The sequence below is a fragment of the Lytechinus variegatus genome, chromosome 10 (genome assembly GCF_018143015.1).
Source record: "Lytechinus variegatus isolate NC3 chromosome 10, Lvar_3.0, whole genome shotgun sequence".
In the NCBI taxonomy this organism is placed as follows: Eukaryota; Metazoa; Echinodermata; class Echinoidea; order Temnopleuroida; family Toxopneustidae; genus Lytechinus; species Lytechinus variegatus.
Genome location: NC_054749.1, coordinates 9,332,222 through 9,352,361, shown reverse-complemented (window position 1 = coordinate 9,352,361; position 20,140 = coordinate 9,332,222). Strand labels below are relative to the sequence as shown.

Below are 20,140 nucleotides of genomic sequence, written 5' to 3'. Positions count from 1 at the left end.
ATGAATTCACATTTGGTCCTTCAAATTATAATACATTATAATAATTTACATTTATGTTGCATAATTTATATATGTAATGTATATACTCAATTGCACATTAAAATAATGTTTTTATTACTACCCCGGCTTTAGCCGTGCTGCCTACAGGCGCTCAGGCATTCAAGGAATATCTTCCTACCGGGTACCCATTCACCTCACCTGGGTTGAGTGCAGCACAATGTGGGTAAATTTCTTGCTGAAGGAAAACACAACATGGCTGGGAATAAAACCCATGTCCTTCAGACTGAAAGACGAGAGCCATAACAACTAGACCACAATGCATTTTTTTAGACTATCCAATTAGAACATGTATGCACAAGCTGGTCCACGTACTGGGTGGCCCAGGTGATCCCTGTTCCTTGCATACAGATAATTCATGGCGCATTTTCAACTAAATTCTCCCTTCCGACAATAACATGTTATTACTAGGTACAACAAGATGGTTTATAATGAGACTTCAGAAACCTGTTGCTAATTTGAGCATTCCTCCTTGTGCATAGTATCTCACCAACGAAACAGACTCCTGACCGATTAAAGCTCTAACATTATTTTTGGTTTGGATTAATTTTGAGGGGGACTGTAACATTAGAAATTTAGAATATCATGGTAAATGGAAAAGACAGCCAATTTTGACTGTTCATTTCATGACACATTTGCAGAAGGGTCATGGGCCTGGGAAGCAACCCCAAAAATTTGTTAGGGGGTGCTGCGTATGCTCCTAAATGACATAGACTTGGGAGCAATAACCTTTTATTTTGGTTGTCAAATTTTTTCCTTCCCAAAATCCCCACCATCTTGCACTGAATTTTGTTTAAATGTTATTTTCTATGCCTCTCAATATTTGTCTGAACAAGGACCCCAGCGCCCCCTCATTAAATATTGTTCTCTGCACCCTGAAATGGGTCAAGTCGATTTCTCAATTACCGGTAGTCGCTTTTTCATGTTACTTAATAATAAGTAACAATAATTTAACAAAAGAAAAATGCATCGATCATATATCATCAATAGAATACAAATAATTGTCACACTTTAATAGCACCATTTACTTTTCATACAGACCAGCTGCATGGGAGACTTCTCCGTTTGGTATTTGGGTGGGTTTTAAAACATGAAATATTATTAAGAAATGGATCTGACTAACTTGGCACTTGAGCAGACTCAGTGTTCTTTTTATACAGAAAAAAAGAGTTCCAAGCATTGATGTAAGACTGGTTTAAAACAAACCAAAAAAATAATTGCCGCATAGTTTTGCATAAAATCACCTATACTTGCATTTATTTTAAACTACCTAACACATAATTCTCTTGGTGTTTTGAAATCTCACATTCATTTGTTTATCTTATCAGCTCTATTACATTTCTGATATTCCCCATTCTTCAAACAAATCTATATATTTTCTTGGTCAAGGTATTTACCACTCTCACAATATTTTTTCCTATATTTCCCTGTCCGAGTCCCTCATGCCGAGTCAGACTTGTTTCTCAGGGCTCTGTCATTAAATAGCAGTTACACATAATTTTTAGACAGATTGAAGTATGGTAAGCCATCTTGCATCTTTCAGTCATTAAGTTGAAATACACTGCCATATATAAGATTAACGCACATTCTGAGAGCAACGTGCGTTAATCATATACGCATCAGCATATTTCCATGAATATAATTTGCCACATATACAATTCAATTGGATAAAAAAAATTGTCTCACCTCGTGAAACTTCAAGAAAAACAATATTGTGGGCTCATATTCTAGCACGACATATTCTACTTACTTGTAATGTCTTGTGTAACTTAACCATTAGTTTAATTAATGAAAAAGCTACCTTGATTGATATGTTAGTATATCTGCAAACCTGCTGTATATTTCACTATTCCATTGTTACAAGTGGTGGTTATATAAAAACGGTGACACAACAGATTTGCTCTGGGCTTCATTTTGTCTAAGATACAGGGGTAGGGCTGCAGTAGGGTTTTATGTTAGGTTTAGGGATAGGATATAATGTCAAATCGAGGGTTGAAGTTGTTAGTGAGTGTAATTCTGTTAGTGAGTGGAATTTACAGCGGAGCAATTGTCGCTGGAGCAGACGTCATGGAACCATAAAAACAACAATAGAATGGTTTAATAATTAACTGTGAGAGCTCCACCAGATAAACTTTCCTTATTTTTCACAAGAACTCTTGTCACATTTGAAAGCTGGGCATCTTTAGTGATCCTTTGCAATGGTCTGGTTGAATCTCATCATAATGTTTATTGAAGTTGATGGAAGCCCATAGGATGAATGGTGTTATGATCAAGAGGAGAGCAAGCCAAACTACCAACCGAGGAGGGCTTGTCATTCTATTTGTCCTGAAATGCAAAGAAACAAAGAAATAAATATGAAGAAATAAATGTTTATGATAATTTCAATCATTCTTTTATATGATCTCTTATCAAGTTTAATTAGGTAACAACTCTAGCCATACCACAGAATAGAATTTATTATTTTTCTACAAAAAAACCCTGAAAGTTAATGTAACATTAAAATTGATACCTGAATCCACTAAATCTTTTCTTTAAAATATATAAAACTAGAGTTTTGCCATTCGTGGATTTCATGCTTGCTATTTGGGAAGCGTGATAGCTCAGTCGGTAGAGCGGGGTTTCTGATTCTAGTGATCCGAGTTCGATTCCCAATTGGTGAGCTAGTGCCCTTTGGTAAGGCATTTATCCTCATTACCAGGTCCCTCGGAGAGGTCCCCTGGTTGCTTGCTCACAGGCATTAGTGCTTTCTTAGCAGTCAGGTAAAAAACCTCGGTATATTATAAACCTGTCTCACCAACCCCCCCCCAAAAAAAATATATATATAAATTGATATAAAATAAATAATAATGAACAGATAGATACATAGAAAAATGGACATATAAACAAGTAAATTACTCCCATATTAAATGCATGAAATATCTGTAAGATAAATTCATAAGACAATCATACTCTACAAAAAATATTAATGATTTATCAAGGTTGAATATCTCTTTCTGCTTACTTTGTTTGTAGAATACATAAGGTTAGCCATATACAGACCAATAGAAGCCCTGCAAATTCCCTGAAAGATACAGCAAAATACAACAGCAATATAGCATTCAAAACAGAACCAAAAGGTGAACAAAGAAATATCAATGTGCAAAATGGAGATAATGAGGGGAATTTCTATAGGGTAGTACCAGGGGGCGGATCCATGATTTTCTAAAGGGGGGGGGCACATTTTCCCAATGAAAATTTGACAAGAAAAAAAAGTTTTCACCTAAAATTGAAGGTCATTTTCATTTGCGGAAATTTGACAAGCAAACTCCCTTCCCCTCAAAGTTTCTCACTTTCAAAAGAGGGGGGGGGGGGGGCACACTTACCTAAAAACTGTATATTTACATTACAAATTTTGATTATGGCTCTCAAAAGGGGGAATAGACAAGGGCCAGCTGTGCCTCTCCCTGGTTCCGCCACTGCGTAGTACAGGTACCGATACAAATCAACACCCTAATTCATATTACACATATTAATTCTACTATAACAATTATTCATCTCGCATAAAAGGTAAAATCCCCCATCCCAGCTTCTCACAATCTTTTCCTTTTCTTTACTCTTTTTAAAAACATGATAATACTGGTGTAACAATCTAATTTTGACCCTAATACTTCAGATAATATGCAATTTGAGAAATTATTTCTCCAATAAAATGGTTGTGATCAAATCAAATTTGAGACAATGAACAAAATATGTATCAGATAAATAGTCATGCATGTAACATATATGATACATTAAAATTTTAGAAAAATATATGTACATATTATATATAGAATCCATTCTTACAATAAATAATATCAAAGAAAATATGTTGACAATCTTAAGGCAATAGTATTTTGTAGTTTATATTTCTCGTGCATGGAATTTGAAATAGTAAAAACATTCGGTATACTTCTCTTTGACATAAAGATGTATTACTGACAAGGAAGTGCGGGCGTTAGAAAGAAAGGATTATTTACGATGAAATCCATCATGCTGGAGATTATAATCCCCAATAAATTTATCCTTACCTGGCTTCTTCTCTTTCAAACCACTGCTGGGCATGCTTACCAGCGGCCCCACTGGAGAGGTAGCTGTGAGATAGAATATACCCCTCACCACAGGCACAAAGCACCAGATGAAGCACTGTCATGTAACGCCATACCACATTTTCTGGAGAAGAAATGTCAGGAAAAATAGTGTAAAAAATGTCTTTTTTGTCTTGTTTATCCTATGAACAATATTTTTACCAATAATGTACACAGGGCAAATATACAAAACAAGATTTAAAAAAAAATCATGACACATTGATATTCAAGGATAATGCATGTAACTGGGGTCATGTTAATAAAGTATTTATTCCCACAACAAATTCACCTCAAGAAATATTAGCAAACGATAATTATAAGATAAAAACTGTGTACTGTGATAAGTTCAGAGTGTCAAAGATATCATTTCACATAGATTAAATGCATCAGTTATAAAGTTAATGGAAAAGCCAACACTATAATTCCCATCTATTATTACCATTGTATTTAATAACTTTAGGCAATCCAAAAATATACCTCTCATATGAGTAATCTCTGTTACCTGATATGCTTGGCTTCATACACTGTGCTACACAGAGAAATGCTGGAATGCCATAGGCCAGCTGGAAAAAAATTATCAATGATTCAATTCAATTCAAGTGATATTTGCAAATTCGTCAAAATATTACATGCTAATTACATAAAAACAGTATAAAAAATCAAATAATAAAAAATACTAAAGAAATTGCAAAGAAATACAGAAGATAAAAGCTGCATTCAAAGTTACAAAGAACATACATGTAATACACTGATTAATAATGGACAGATAATATTGATACATGAAATATTTCAAATCAAATCTTTTGAATTTAACAAAAGACTAGTAAGCAAATCATAATATATGGGAGTTTAGCTCTTAAATTATACCAAATTTAACTCAGAAAAATAAACACATTTAGCATAAATTTAGAATGCCATTTGCTTTCACTATAAAAAGCAAATTAATCATGTTCCTTTTTGTTTACCTATCACTATCACATGAACTTTAAAATTATATAATTGTCAAAATATTATAGGCCTATTTAGTATTGGTTTTCCATAACAAAGAGGAAATATGAATTATGATGAGAAGAATTAGGGGAATACCTACCATCCATATTCCTGCATCGGGGTCATTGTGCTGCAAATATTAAAAAAGAAGTGTAAACATTATGCTTGAAAATAACTTCATATAATCGAGAATATAAATATAGGCCTAAAAATAATCTAACGTTATGTGTCCCAGTTCTTCTACATCTACTGCTGATCACATTCACAGTCATATAATTTTAGGTTCTTTGTTTCTGTCACATTTCACTTAATTTAATGCCTACAAACGCCAAACTCGATAACTGTTAAAAAAAAATCCAATCTAACGACAACGTTAGACCAGACAGAGAGAGAGACACACAAATGATTTTAACAGTAAGAAAAGTTACACCATATCTTACATGTGGGACTGTCTGAGCGATACAGCATAACATCAGAACTGAGAAGTGAACAGAATTGACGATTAAAACTCTAGTCTAAGATACTAAACGCTATTTGACGATTGAAACCTACTTGTACATATGATGCAAGAGAAAAGAAGATTGCCATGAACAGATTTCCTATGCGCCATAAATTGTAAACAGCCACAACTGCAGAGAAATCCATCGTGATCATGAAATCATTCTGCTGGTAGAATTATGGTATGGTGTGCCACTTGATTCCGAAAAAGAATTAAAATAAACAAAATATTGAAATTTTAGATGAAGAAAATTTTGCTATATATTTGTCATATCAGCTCTTAAATCATAATAAAAGATTACTATCATAAATAGGTATTTTAGCTACACTTTACTCTAGTTCAATTAAAAGCTGCTCTTTTAAAAAATTGCAGCTTTTTCAGATATATTTCCACAGAATTCTTGAACTTACCGCGTACCATAACTTACGTGACCAGTCCGTACGTATTCAAACTAATTTGGGTAAAAATAAAGAACGTTTGGCTAGAAAAACACACTTTTTTCAGGAAAATAAGGCGTTGATGAAAGCAAGGTTGCAACAACTCAGTTGAAACTTAATTTGTCTTACATTTGCAGGGAAAAGGGTAAGAACATCTCTCTCATGTCATTGCTCGTGCCCCACGCGTTTATTTTTGTGTTAGCCTAACTTGGGCCCTAGTTAAATTTTAGTTTTGCGCCTAACACTTGTTCACTGCTACCACCCTGCCTGTGGGGAATCTACAGGTAGGACTATGGTATGCCAATGTTGTACAGAGCACACACTTTAAAAAATCATTAAAATATCACTTTTGTGACCAAAATTACTAATTTCCATACAGTTGCAATTTATTTTTCATTAGTAACTTGGGAATAATTTTTGTATTCATCAGAGCGCTCAAAAACTTGAATTTGGGGCATATTTTTTGTACGCCCTCTATTGGTGGAAAGTAATATGGCAAGAAAATTTTCATTTTTTGATCTCTATTTTTAATTAAGAAAAAAATGATTTAAAGAATCAAATTTAAATAAGAGTCAAGTTGTATGAATAATACAAATGGAAATTGTCAGTGCAAAAAAAATCAAGCATTCGCCCCAAAGAAAAAGAGAAAATAAGCCAAACATTTCCACCCTTATTTTGCCACACATGGAGATATAAGTGAGAACGAGGTTATATTATAACCTTGTTCATTGAATGAGTGCCTTGTTCATTGAATGAGTGGCACCTAACACTGCACTGCTACAATTACTGTTGTTAGGCGCGAAACTAAAATAGTAACAGCTCGGACATTAACCTTCACCTTGGGCTTGTTTCATGACAAGATCAGCGATACAGTCATAGGAATGTCCTTTGACCATTCTTCGGAGATGGGAAGATTGGCGACAAATTAGCACGCAGCGCTTTCCGTTTCACGGACAATGACGCATTTTTATTTGGTCTTATTTTGAAATTTGTGATTTTGTCATCTCCCTTCTGTTCTCGTGTGTGTCGATGTGTCGCTGGGGCCTGGGTGTGCGCTCATTATGTAACCTATAGTGAGTGATTTACCGACCGGCCTTGTACTAGTTGTAGTTGTATTATTGAACGCGCGCATCATAATGCGTCAAAAAATGATCTAATGCACTCAAACCTTAGCAACATCGTTCCAAAGGGAACTTGAATAGAAAAATGATCAAAAACACATTTTCGAAGTCTTTATATCCTCAAAACAAACAAATATGGTAAAAATAGCTCATCAGTGACTTTGTTATCCCAACTTTTCCATAGAAAACACACGTTCGGTAACACGATACCTTTTTCAAGTGACCAAAATTTTTCACTTGTGAAGAGGGGTCCGATTGGAAGCTGATATCTTATAAATGAAAAACAATTTTCGGCAAAGTTTCTGCATATTTATATTTTGTAGGTATTTGTGTGTTTATGGTGAAAGTTTAGTGAATTTTATTGGAATATTAAATGTGTTTGATATGATCAAATTCATTGAAAAGTGTTCAGTAATACGATCCACTACCATACAATGGGAGAGGAAAGAAGTCCCCGCCGCTGATGAAATAAGTGGCAGCGAATGGAGTGGTGACTTAAAAGTTTAAACCAGGATATGCTGGAAATTTTGTCTCCCAAGCTGTCTGTGACAGTCATTGTTTGATCTCGAGCTCGAAGCCCTATCGTCTCGAGTATGGGCAAAAAATTTGGTCGTTGCCTGAACCTTATTACGGAATGAAAGCGCTTAGAGACATTCTTTGTGATAAGCGCTATATTTTTTTAATTTTTTTTTTTTAGAAGGATTTTATTAAAATTATCCATGCTCGCAGTCCAAAGACTGAATTGCAATGGTTACAATGTATGTACAGGATAAAATAACTAATACAATTAAACATTTGGATCGAGAAATAATTAGTAAATGAAATAGTTACATGCATGAATAATTGAAAGTAGTACTGTTTGAAACGATTATTAATGATATAAATAATGTTTATTAATATTATGATGACTTTTCATAAAATCATATAGACTCTATTTCAATAATAAACTGGAGATCAAATATTTTTTTCTTTAGTACAGTTTGTTGAATTGATCTGACATGTATGGAGCTAGAGTGATAAATCCGATGTTTCTTTCAGAGGAGTTTTTCAACATTTTCATATTTTTAAATCAAATACAATCAGCTCACCACCTTTTTGTTAAATATGCTGGAAAAATAGCGAAATTTGATGAAAAACATTCAGGATCAGCTAGGTTCTACATGTACTTTGATCGCTGTCAGTTACAGCTGGGCATACGGACGTGCACACGCGGGCGGATTGGCTGGCACATTCGTACACTAGCTCGGCTGTAGATGCGCTGATGGTGATCGAAGAATAATCTGGCCTGTTTGTCAACGAAATTCGTTATTTTCCGGCATATTTTTCGGAAAGGTGGTAAGCTGAATGTATTTGATAGATGAATTGTGATTTTCCTTATCTAGAACATGTGCCCTCTTAAGGACACTTTTCATTGATATTTCAACTAAAGAGACCCATGTCCGAAAATAAAAATTGATGTATCTACCAGTATGTAATTTTAACATATTTCAATATTCTGAATTCTATTGAATGTTCTATTGAATGCAAATTTTAAATCATAATTTTACAAATTATGCCTTATATGTTTTATTTGTTGAGGTAAAAATAGGATTTGAAATTTAAATGGAGTAAACAAAAATTACAAAATCAATGTGTCTGAGTGGATGAAACTAAAAAAGAAAATATGAAAGGCTGCGTGTGAAAAGTGAATTTATTTTATTTGTCAGGTATTCATTTACAGGGGCCGCGGAACGGTTTTCAAAGTGGGGGGGGGGCTGATGATGCAAAAAATCACAATCATATGGTAATTTTTACGTTTTTGTACATGGTTTTTGGAAAAAGTGGGGGGCTGAAGCCCCCCGCTTCCGCGGCCCCTGATTTAGTCATTTTGTTGCATTGCCGGGCAATTATGTCTTATATTATATCTTGTATCTTATCAAGTTTTATTAGCCATAAACGAGATGATAGAACTCATTGTTATGCAGTAGCTTAAAAATGTAAACGTCCACGCTTATGCATACTGTGTAAAATCAATGGGGAAAGTGAAATTTCATCATATTGTATTATTAACTTGATATATTTTTTACTAGTTTACAATGAAACAAAACATAGCAAACACTTTACAACCTTATAAATATTATGAAAGATGTCTTGCAAATAATTCCATGTGTTAAACAAATAGTGAAAGTGAAATTTCATCAAAATTTATAATTAACTGGATGTAAACCAAAAACAATAAGTTTTACATGGATTATTATGATTGATATGCATTTCTATTATAGTATATGATGAAACAAACACTTGATGACCTTTAATAAAGGTCAATGAACTCTGGCCGTGTTGGGAGTTTGTGTTGAATGGGCATCATAACATAGAAAATTGATGGATCTAGCTCATGAAACATTGACATAAGCCTATGAATGATTGTTTTGCACATGCTTAGGTCACATGATCATGGTCAAAGGTCAGTTTGGGTCGATAATATTTTATTATCATATTAGTGCTTTCTATAATTATTCATTAGTTGTTTTCAAAGGCAGCACTGCTCCTTTATCGAAATTTTGCGTAATGCAGGTGAGCCTGCCAGAGGCGTTCTACTTCACTTAAAGTTCTTATTTGACAATTTCTTCTCATTTTATTGTTAATGGAAGGTTGCAACAAGATAGCAAGTGGCTGCCCACCACCATCTTCAAACATATTCAAACTTCAACAATTTTTTTTTCTATTATATTTTGATTTGTTTATTTTGTTGGGAGCTTCTTCACCATATTCAAACAATATTTGTTGTTTGTATTGTACTATTTCATGTACTCATACTTCAGTTTTTATTTATAACAGTTTTCAATCTCTTAGCTCAATCATTCTACGGTATGTAATTTTTATTCTTTCTTTTTTATTCAATTTTCACCCAAAGGTCTGAACATGAAATGCCTCTGTGAAAAGTGTCAATCCTATCAGAGAAGACTAAAGAAGTTGGATGTCTTGGCCGACATGCATACCTGTGTGGACTGTGGATCAATTCACCTCAAGGGCAAATAGATAGATTTTCAGACAATGATTTTAAAATGTTCTTCATGTTCTAGAGTTGTAATTATACAAAAAGAATGACTATCTACTGCAGATTTTGGTTTTTAAGTGACTTCCCGTAGGAACAGACTCTTGTGTGTAGAATCCCTTCTATGCTATTTGAGTGGTTCATCATTTGACCCTTCAACATCGCACAATGCAATGAGTGCTCCATATCTTCTGAGACTGGGAATACCCAGGAGATTTCTTCTTCATCTACCATTTCGTAATGGGTGCGTTAATGGAGTTTCCGAGCCTTTTAGAAAAATTGGTGAGAAACCTAGTTTGATTAGAATGAATCTAATGTCTTCTCCATACCTGACTACAAGGAAAATGAATTCATTGTCTTCACCACGTCTGGCTGCAAGGAGTTCTTTGTGTCATGTGTCTTCAAGGAATCAATGTTTTCGTCAAAGCGCCCCCGGCTTGTTTATAAGAATTCCTCGAGAAATTCAATGTTCACCACCAAAGGGATCCTTGCACCAATCACCCATATCCCATCGCAAGCGAAAGAGTAGGACTTCAATGGAAAATACCAGGAATGAAATGTTAGCTGATGACCTTGATGGTGATGGACTGGAGTATGGAGACGAAGTCATGGAATATGCAAATGAGCTTTTGAGGAGAGAACACGATGCTTTGAAAGGTCATCATGTTCTAGTTATTCAACCTGTACTTAAAACTGGGAGAAGAGACAAGAAAGACAGTGAGCTGAAATTAACAGAAGCACAGTCTCTTGTTACAGTAGGTATTAAGATTGTTTTTTCTTTTAATCTGTATTTATTGTCTGGAGACTTGGGCATAACTTTTCCAGGCTTGAATCTATCCAAATTTTGATAGTATTAATGAGGTAATCAAGCCTCACTGATCATTTGAAAAGCATTTCAGGTGACTTAATCTGGATGAAAGGTAATTTTTACACTGATGTTTTATTAAATTGAATTGGTCAATATAGGTCATACAGCGTGTGATGTTCTATTTGTTGTTTCAGAAAATTATTAAACAGAAGCATATGCTATCATTTCTGATTTAATCCAAATTGCATTTACTTAGTTTCAAGCTTTAGGTCACTAGTAATTATCCCATGTATATTATCATCAGTCATATTACTCCTCGCTTGACACAGTATTGTTTGGCTCAATTCATAGTGCTCTAATATTTAAGCTTCAATTTGACATTGATACAGACACTTCAAGACTGGTCACTGGTTGACAGCAGACTGATTCCTGCCAAATCTCTGAGCAAAAAGTACATGTTTGGCCAAGGCACTTTTGATGAACTCACTGCCCAGATTCGGTCTCGACCAGATATAACCAGTGTGTTCTTGAACGTTGATAGATTGAGCGGGTTGCAGAAGAAGACTATGGAAGAGCAATGGGGAATGCCGGTTTATGATAGGTACATTTCAATTCTGAAAAAAATCTATTGATCATGAGGTATGAATGACTCCCCACAACTCCCCCCCCCAAAAAAAAAAAAAAAAATCTGCAGATTTATGAGGTTTGAAGTGTCTCTGAAATTGTCCTTGGAGAATTTATTTAAGCCAACGCCTGCTGGAAAGAGGGTGATCCCTGCACAAAGTTTATGAGAATTACAGCATTATGTAGCAAGGGGTTGATACAGGTCTTAAATTGAGATATTTACAGGTCAAGGACATGTTTTATAGGGCACATTTCTTTATGACAGCATATATGGGGAACATTTACAATGGGCACACACAATCACAATGGCAATAAAAGTGGCAATGAGATTTGAAAAAACTTTTCTGATTAAGTTGGAAGACTTTTTTTAAATTAAAAGAGTTTCAATGCTGTAATTCAATCCTCATTGGCTTTTACCTTTTAGTGAATGAAATGAATCAAATGTGCATTGCTATGCAGATAATTATTGCTATGGTGAATAAGTGCTGTACATAGTGAAAAAAAATCATACTCTGTTTCTACACACTAGACTTAAGCCATCATTGTGAGAAGGGGAACTAAATATTTCATCACAGATTCTTGGTCCTTAATAGTAGTAGAGTTAATTTTTGTGATCACTGATGAACTCGCTTATTTTATTTTCTTATTTTTTTGTACATGTAGGTACAGTGTTGTTCTTCAGATCTTCAAGGAGCATGCATCATCTAAGGAAGCAAAGCTACAGATAGCTTTGGCTGAGTTACATTTTAGAAGGTGAGAGTACACTCCTCCCCCTCTGTTTACTCTTTCCATCTATCGGTACATCCCTAGCTGCTTTTTCTCCACATCTCTCTCTCTCTCTCAAAAGAAGTAAAGAGTATGTAAAATCTTAGACTCTCTTATTTGCAGTCTAATATTTTTTCTTAACTCATTCAAATATGTTAAGGGTGGACTTGATCTTGTATGAAAGATCACATTCAAAATTTTGTGCATATCATTTTGAAATAATGATTCCTGTTTAGATCTCCCATTCAAAATGAAAATAAAAGAATATATATGTTGCATATATTTCATTTCTGTGTCTTGATTCTGTAAAATTTGTTAAATATATTTGAAGAGATGTTTGACATCAGGCAAGAGATTACCACTTTGAATAATTTTTATCATCACTCTGTAGGTTGCATTTACAGCAAGAAACCCTTGACCTGGATCAGCAGAGTGGAGCCCACCAGTACATAGGCGGTGGAGGAGAAACCTTGCTGGAGAAGAAACAACGTTTGCTGCGAGACAAAGAGGGCGCTCTCAGAAAAGCTCTTGAGAAGCTGAAGGGAAAGAGAGACTTGTTGAGGAAAGGCAGAGAGAGAAAACACTTTCCACATGTCGGTGTTGTTGGATACACAAATGCTGGTAACGAGATGACCCTCAGCTAAGCTTTATAGCGCAGTTACATTTTCCCTCCAGCTGCCGTACGGCGAGTCGAAAACAGCTGTTTTATTCAAACCACCTATATGTAGCTGGTACAAAAAAACTGCTGTTTTCGGCTCGCCATAGGGCCGCCGTAGAGGAAATGTGACAGCACCATTAGATGATAAACATCCAATGTAAAAGATAACAAGAGATGGGAAATGATATTACTTTAGCCAATTAATTTCATGCATTTAATTTTCTCACCTTATTTTCTTAACTGATATATGAAGCTTACCTGTACGTTCTGTACACAGGCACTACCTGGCTCCGTAACACAAAGATTAGCAATCAATCACTATTAATGAATTGACCAATCAATATCAAATTTTACAACAAATCAAAAAATTTGTTTAAAATTCTGACCAGGAACCAATCAGTGCTGATCTTTCATATTTGCAACTCATCGCAAAACTTTGTGCTGCGGAGCTCAGGTCCTGTTCATGAGTTGGAAAAAAAAATATGCAGAGGCTTGGGGCAATATTTTAGAAATTCTCAAAAGAGCCCTAAAAAAATAAAAGAGAGCAAGTCGGCAAAGCCCAAAATATCCCCATTCATTGTGATGTAAAAACATATATGTTGCAGATATTGGCAGTACATGTGCTTTGTGACAAGTAGCCCCATCCCCCTCAAAAAAAGAAAAATAAAGTTGAGTAGATTCATGCTTTTTGCATAATTATTTTCGTATTTGTAATTGCTTAATTTATTAACCTGTAATTGACATGTATTGTCCATTTCCTCCAACCTTTCCAGGAAAGACCTCCCTTATAAAAGCACTTACTGGAGATGCAAGACTTGAACCTAGGGACCAACTCTTTGCAACGCTGGACGTAACGTCCCATGCGGGTTACCTGTCTAATAGAATGCCTGTTATCTATGTTGATACGGTTGGATTCATCTCAGATTTACCTCATCAGTTGATTGCATCTTTTGCAGCTACACTAGAAGATGTCCTTCATGCCGTGAGTCCTTTTTCTAGAATATATATTCAGAAATCAGGTTTAACTCCGGTTTAAAGTTGCAGTTTAATGATAGATGACCAGTTGTGACACAAATACAGGTTCGGTTTATTAGCTCATCCACCATTCAAATAATTCAGAACTATCTGGAAATAGTAACATAAACAGTTTAAAGCATAACAAAAGAGCACAGTTAACATTGGAAATGTACAATTCAAACAAAGTTACGACATTTTTGGTTTAGCATAATTTTAGCTCAGTGTTACACCATAGTCTATTTAAACTTTTAAACTAGATTTCAGAACACAGACCATAGTAAGTGATTGTATTACTGACTGGCCTTGTTTTATTGAATGCACACATTCACACATTAAATAATCATTTCAAGACATTTCAATATCCTTCCAAATGGAAGTTATATAGAAAGATGATGAAAAAGGACCGAACCTTTAATTTTTTTAAAAAACAAAATATAGTCGAAAATAGCTGATTATAGGCGGCGGAAGCGGGGGGGGGGGGAGGTGGTAAGTTTTAGTTGATAACTTTTTATTTTCTTTTTTTTGCCTGTCAATTTGGTTGTCTGCATCCCCCCCTAAATTCTGGTGGACCCCCCCTTAAAATGTCTCTTGTCCCCCCTAATATTTGGGTTGATGACTTTTTTTCTTCTTGACTTGCATACTAATTCACTATTGGCTACATCCTTGAACCCATTTTTGACTGTAATAAAGCTGTGATTATAATAAATTCACCCTTTCTATGATCCCGAAGTAATTATTTCCTTTGTCTGCATCAATTCCAGCATAATATCAACACAGATAATTTTGATCTATGTAGGTGTATAAAGATAACATTTGGATTGACCAAAATAGAACCACATGTTTTTTTATTCTTCTATTTTTTAAATGTTGACAGGATCTTCTAGTGCATGTTAGAGATGTAAGTCATCCTGAAGCAGAGAGTCAGCGGATTCAGGTTCTCAGTGTTCTTCATGACCTTGGGGTCAATCAGCGTCTCATAGACAACATGATTGAGGTTAATAATAAGATTGATCTCATGGAAAACAGGTATAGGATGATTTTCTTTACTCATTCTTTATGTCCTAGAATGTATTCTAACCTTTCTGATTTTATAAAATCATTCTAAATCATTTTGTCATGTCCTCTTCAGTAGTAGTATGATATATATTCAATAAAGAAAACTGGCAAAACAGTCCAAAGATTGAAAAACCAGTGTAAAGTATAAACAAAGGCAAATACAATAATATATAGATGATATATAAGCAAAAAATTACAACCAACAGATTATCATATCACACAATCATAAAAGATACACCAGGAAAAAAAAACAATGATTTTTTTTTTAAAGGAACATGTTGATTGATGAAGCATATACAAACATCAAGAAGTATTATTGATATAGTTGCTGGATTCATGATGATGTAGGACCAGCAATCCATCATTCTTGGTGGGCCTATACACATTTCCAAAAAAAAAACATGATTCACTTCATCCCCTACCCCCCCCCAAAAAAAAAAATGGATAACAACAGAGCTGCCAAGTAGTATTGATTTTCCTTGAATACTGATGGTTTCATGCAAAATACTGATTTCTAAAGTTTCACTTTATGTGTTGTCCAAGCTACACTGACTGCCTCCTTCAATCCTGAAGATTCTTGCAGTATTGTAGTACCGGGGACTGGCAGGTGCAATACACCAGGTGAACACCCTACTCTTTGATGAATAGTGTATTGGTTTTAACGTGCATAGGTTGTGACTCTCCTATACACGGGACCAACATTTGCGTCCTTTCCGATGGACATAGTATTTTCCAACTGCCTTCAAACCTGCACTGAACACAGCGGTGAGGCACACTAACACACAACGCTAGCATGGTATTCCTGTGAAAATACTAATTTCCTCATCAAAATACTGATTTTTCAGCCTTGAAAATACTGAAATGTTCAGGTTGGCAGCTCTGTAACAATATTCAATAAATGAGTTTAAAGTCTTTTTCATTAAAATCTTATAGGTCTGAACTTGCATCAAAAGATGAATGTTACCCAGTTTCTGCCATCCAGGGAACCGGATTAAAGCAGTTGAGAGAGGCTATAGAGTTGAAACTAATAGAGGTCACCAAGAGAGTCACTTGTGATGTCAGAATTCCACAGGCTGGTACACATCTCAGGTAATTTTTTTTTTCATTTAATGATACATGTGCCACCGATATTCACTTATATAATATTGACTGGCCTTGAGGGGAACATCAAATATATTGCCAGCAAAAGAATCATATTGGCCCGAGTCTTCAGACGAGGGCAATATGGGTCTTTTAAGGGCAATATATTTGATGTTCCCCGAAAGAAGGGCCAGTCAATATTTTTATTATCATCCAAATCAGATATCTAGAGCAAAAATCGTGATAATGGTGATATTTCTTTTTAAAATAGTTATATTGTGTCTTGTTAATATAAGGGTCTAGGCTCTGCACTTTACCATTATGACGTTCTTGCAAGCGCTTGGATCCAGTGATGTCTTTATTATGACGTATATTGTTGGCGCGCAGGTTCTTATGAAGCGTATCTCTTTATACGCATCCTCAAATGCCCGGATGTGAGACCAGGGAAAATACAAAGGTATATTTTGCGTCGTCTCTGCATGCAAAGTAAATACGCGCATTGAGACCGAGGAAAATACAAACAATATACCTACCCTTCCCGATATTCAGAAAATGTAGGGCAATACGGTTTTGTAAATGACCAGCTCAGATGTCTGATACGGGTGATAATTTTGTACATTGCCTACTTAGCCTGTTGTAAGCGATCAAATGGGAGGCTGAATGTCAAACATTCTTACCGTTGCACGCAAGACGTACCATCCAAAATGTACCATTGCACGGCTTTAGGAGGTGACGTCACAATGCGATTTCATTGAATAAGGCAAAGATACTACAATGCACATACAGCCCGCTGGCTAAATGTGCAATGCTGTCCAAGATCATGTGCACTTGTGGGATTTTGCTTTTCGCCTTCAATATTTTTGCTCCCTTTTCATAGATTACTGGAGGGAAAAACTCTTATTTTTCATATTTTCACTAGATTCCGAGGCGTTGTACAACACAAATAGCGAATATTCTTATTCGTGCAATGGTGCGAGATTTCGCATTCGGTGAAAGAAAGAAATGCTCTATTCAACTCGGCTAACGCCTCGTTGAATAGAGCATCTTTCTTTCACCTTATGCGAAATCTTGCACTATCGCACTCATGCCTATTCGCTATTTGTATAATATGTGATTTTTGTGGGGGGGGGGGGAAATATACATGGGGGCTTGGGGCAATTTCACCCTTGAAATGCTCAAAATCGTGATTGGTTGCAATGTTAAAGCTTATCCAGAGTTGCAGATTCAGGTAGTAAGATGTGGTGAAAGGTACATGTAGTCGCCGAAAGTTAAAAATATATTTTTTTTGGGGGGCTGAATACCTTAAGACATAACAGCATGGGCCGTGAGTGAGATTTGACAAATTTAAAGGAATATTCAACTGAATGATGACTCCCAAATGCAGGGAAGAAATAGGGGTAATCAGTTTTAATGTTTGTGAAATCCTAGGAAAGCTATAGTGTTTATTCATAGTTACTTTCAAAGGGAAACACTGACTATTGTGATAATTTTGACTAAACAGTGGTTGACCAATTGCCCTTAAGAGCAGCATGTTTGTTATGTTTGGTCACCCAGGAAAGTAAAGATTAGTAGAGAATACTGGGATACATACCGTAATACAATTTTCTAGATTAATAAAAAGAGATAAAAACTTCCATCAATGACAATGAAATAATAATAACAACATGTAATACAGGATCACTATAACTACCCAACCCACATACCATAAAATTAACTAAAAAAAAATGAATAAAAAAACAGTAAATATTAATAGATTGTATAATTTAATTACTAACGATAAAATAAAAATGACTGATGGATAGATTTGATTGTTTCTCTTCAAATATTTTTTTTTTCAGCTGGTTGTACAAGGAGGCAACCGTCCAAGACATTGCAACTATAGAGGGCGACACAGAGCATCTACTTGTGTCAGCTGTGTTCAGTGCTACTGCGTACTCAAAATTCACGGCAAAGTATGGCAACCTTATTCAAAGACAAGTCAACTCTTAAGTGTAATCAGATACCCAAACCTGCATTTAGATTACCCACGATCTCAAAAAGTCATTATAAAAAAAAGAAAACAGCAATGAATGCGGACATATGGAAGCTCTTTGACATGTACGTAGAGTAAAACTGTATGAATGAATAAAACACTAGAGGCATATAACCGAAAAGAAAATGATGGATGCTTTAACTAGCTGTTATATTGGCTGTCAAAGTATTTTTTAAAATTATGCTTTGTAGTAAACAGCCATTGGGTCATTAAAGCTAAAGAATCCTATCTTCTTCATGAGTGCCTGCAAACGGTCCTAAAAAAAACGCCTTTTCTGATTGTCAGTATATCATAACTTTCATTCATTGCTTGGTTAGATACATGTATGCATCTTTGTTTTTAAAAAATGCTTAGAATGTCCAGGGGTCTAAATACATGAAATATTAAGAAATTTCAGCTCATGTTTCGCTCACGTTTCACACTAACATTATATCAAATCTTTATGAGATACCCTATCTTGTTTGCAAGAATAAAACAAAAAATTACTTTATATCAGGTCTAAAGGACTATGCCAAGTATGTCCACGAAAAATGCCTTCAGTTTTTAGCTTTGATCAGACCACATTGGAACATGGTTTTAAAGAGCTTTTCTCATCTTTCAAGCTCTGCTTTTTTATGTTCTGTATAAACTTATGTTAAAGGTCAAGTCCACCCCAGAAAAATGTTGATTTGAATAAATAGAAAAAAATCAAACTAGCTTAACGCTGAAAATTTCATCAACATCAGATGTAAAATAAGAAAGTTATGGTATTTTAAAGTTTTGCATATTTTTCACAAAACAGTGATATGCATAATTCAGTGACATGCAAATGAGACAGTCGATGATGTCCTTCACTCACTACTTCTCTTGTTTTTATTGTTTGAATTATACAATATTTCATTTTTTTTTGATTTGATAATAAGGACCAACTTGACTGAACCATACAGTATCAAACAATGCTAATTCCACATGTTCATGAAGTAATTAATAGCTGTTTCTTTTGACAATGAGGGGAAAATTAGAATATGCCATATTTCATATAATAAATTACAAAAGAAATAGTGAGTGGATGACGTCATCAGTCTCCTCAGTTACATGCCGACTAGGATGTGCATATAACTATTTTGTGAAATTAAGAATGAATTCAAAATGTCATGTTTCTTATTTAACATCTGATTTTGATGAAATTTTGAGTGTTATGCTTGTTGAATTTTTCTCCTTGTATCCAAATCAATGTTTTGTTGTGATGGACTTGTCCTTTAAAGATTCCATTCTCCAGGAGCTCCATGCTTGTGTTATATACCAATCTACAAGAAATGCTATCTATCGAATCACTTCTGTAATAGTATGTAACTGCAGTCTTTCTGTATTAATTTTCTTAGTGTCCAGATGGTTTCAGTACAAATGACTGAATGATTTCAGGATGAGGATGACAATTGATTACCCTGAAACATTGTCCGTTTGTTGAATTGTTTATGTTCTATTTTTTGTTTTTGTCTTCAACTACTTGGATAATATACAATGAAATGACTGTAGAAAATTCAATTGAAATCTCCTGTTTTACAAAAAAAAACATTTAAGATTATAAATCTTTTTGAAAAGTATTGTTTATTTTAATGCTGAATTTATTTGTTTCAGTTGGATGGTAAATGTGCAATAAATATCCATGTTTTGTCCAGTTGAAATGTCATGCTGCCTCTGATCATTCTTAATGTTTGCCTGCCTTGTTTTTTTTTATAATAAAGAGAAGAGAAAACTCCTTTTATTATTAAATGTAGCAAATATAAGACAGTGCTAGTATATTTAGTGAGGACTTTTTTATGTATCTGATGACGACTGAGATTACAATAATGCAGTTTTTTTAAGTGCCAAGGTCTTTC

At 34.8% G+C, this 20,140-nt stretch overlaps 2 protein-coding genes across 2 annotated transcripts; one reads left to right on the top strand and one right to left on the bottom strand.

The window, feature by feature from the left end:
- Positions 1-2,073: 2,073 nt before the first annotated feature.
- Positions 2,074-5,835, bottom strand: LOC121422976 (transmembrane protein 220-like). The gene is made up of 6 exons (XM_041618229.1): positions 5,703-5,835; positions 5,251-5,280; positions 4,663-4,723; positions 4,104-4,245; positions 3,059-3,118; positions 2,074-2,382 (listed from the first exon to the last, which is right to left on the bottom strand). Exons 1-6 carry the CDS (start codon positions 5,802-5,804, stop codon positions 2,217-2,219), a joined length of 561 nt encoding a protein of 186 aa, XP_041474163.1. The 5' UTR covers positions 5,805-5,835; the 3' UTR covers positions 2,074-2,216.
- A 217-nt stretch (positions 5,836-6,052) lies between these two features.
- On the top strand, positions 6,053-18,452 carry LOC121423015 (putative GTP-binding protein 6). The gene is made up of 9 exons (XM_041618285.1): positions 6,053-6,231; positions 10,101-10,996; positions 11,439-11,650; positions 12,337-12,426; positions 12,830-13,059; positions 13,870-14,078; positions 14,988-15,139; positions 16,103-16,258; positions 18,088-18,452. Exons 2-9 carry the CDS (start codon positions 10,415-10,417, stop codon positions 18,236-18,238), a joined length of 1,782 nt encoding a protein of 593 aa, XP_041474219.1. The 5' UTR covers positions 6,053-6,231; positions 10,101-10,414; the 3' UTR covers positions 18,239-18,452.
- Positions 18,453-20,140: the final 1,688 nt, after the last annotated feature.

Excerpts from the sequence above, each read along its gene's own strand:
- LOC121423015 (XM_041618285.1), top strand. The coding sequence starts at position 10,415 with ATGAGTGCTCCATATCTTCTGAGACTGGGAATACCCAGGAGATTTCTT. Across the intron at positions 11,651-12,336 it reads GGAATGCCGGTTTATGATAG|GTACAGTGTTGTTCTTCAGA; the intron begins GTACATTTCAAT and ends TTGTACATGTAG. Across the intron at positions 16,259-18,087 it reads CAGGCTGGTACACATCTCAG|CTGGTTGTACAAGGAGGCAA; the intron begins GTAATTTTTTTT and ends TTTTTTTTTCAG.
- LOC121422976 (XM_041618229.1), bottom strand. The coding sequence starts at position 5,804 with ATGATCACGATGGATTTCTCTGCAGTTGTGGCTGTTTACAATTTATGG. Across the intron at positions 3,119-4,103 it reads TTTGAAAGAGAAGAAGCCAG|GGAATTTGCAGGGCTTCTAT; the intron begins GTAAGGATAAAT and ends TGTATCTTTCAG. Across the intron at positions 2,383-3,058 it reads TTATGTATTCTACAAACAAA|GACAAATAGAATGACAAGCC; the intron begins GTAAGCAGAAAG and ends TTTGCATTTCAG.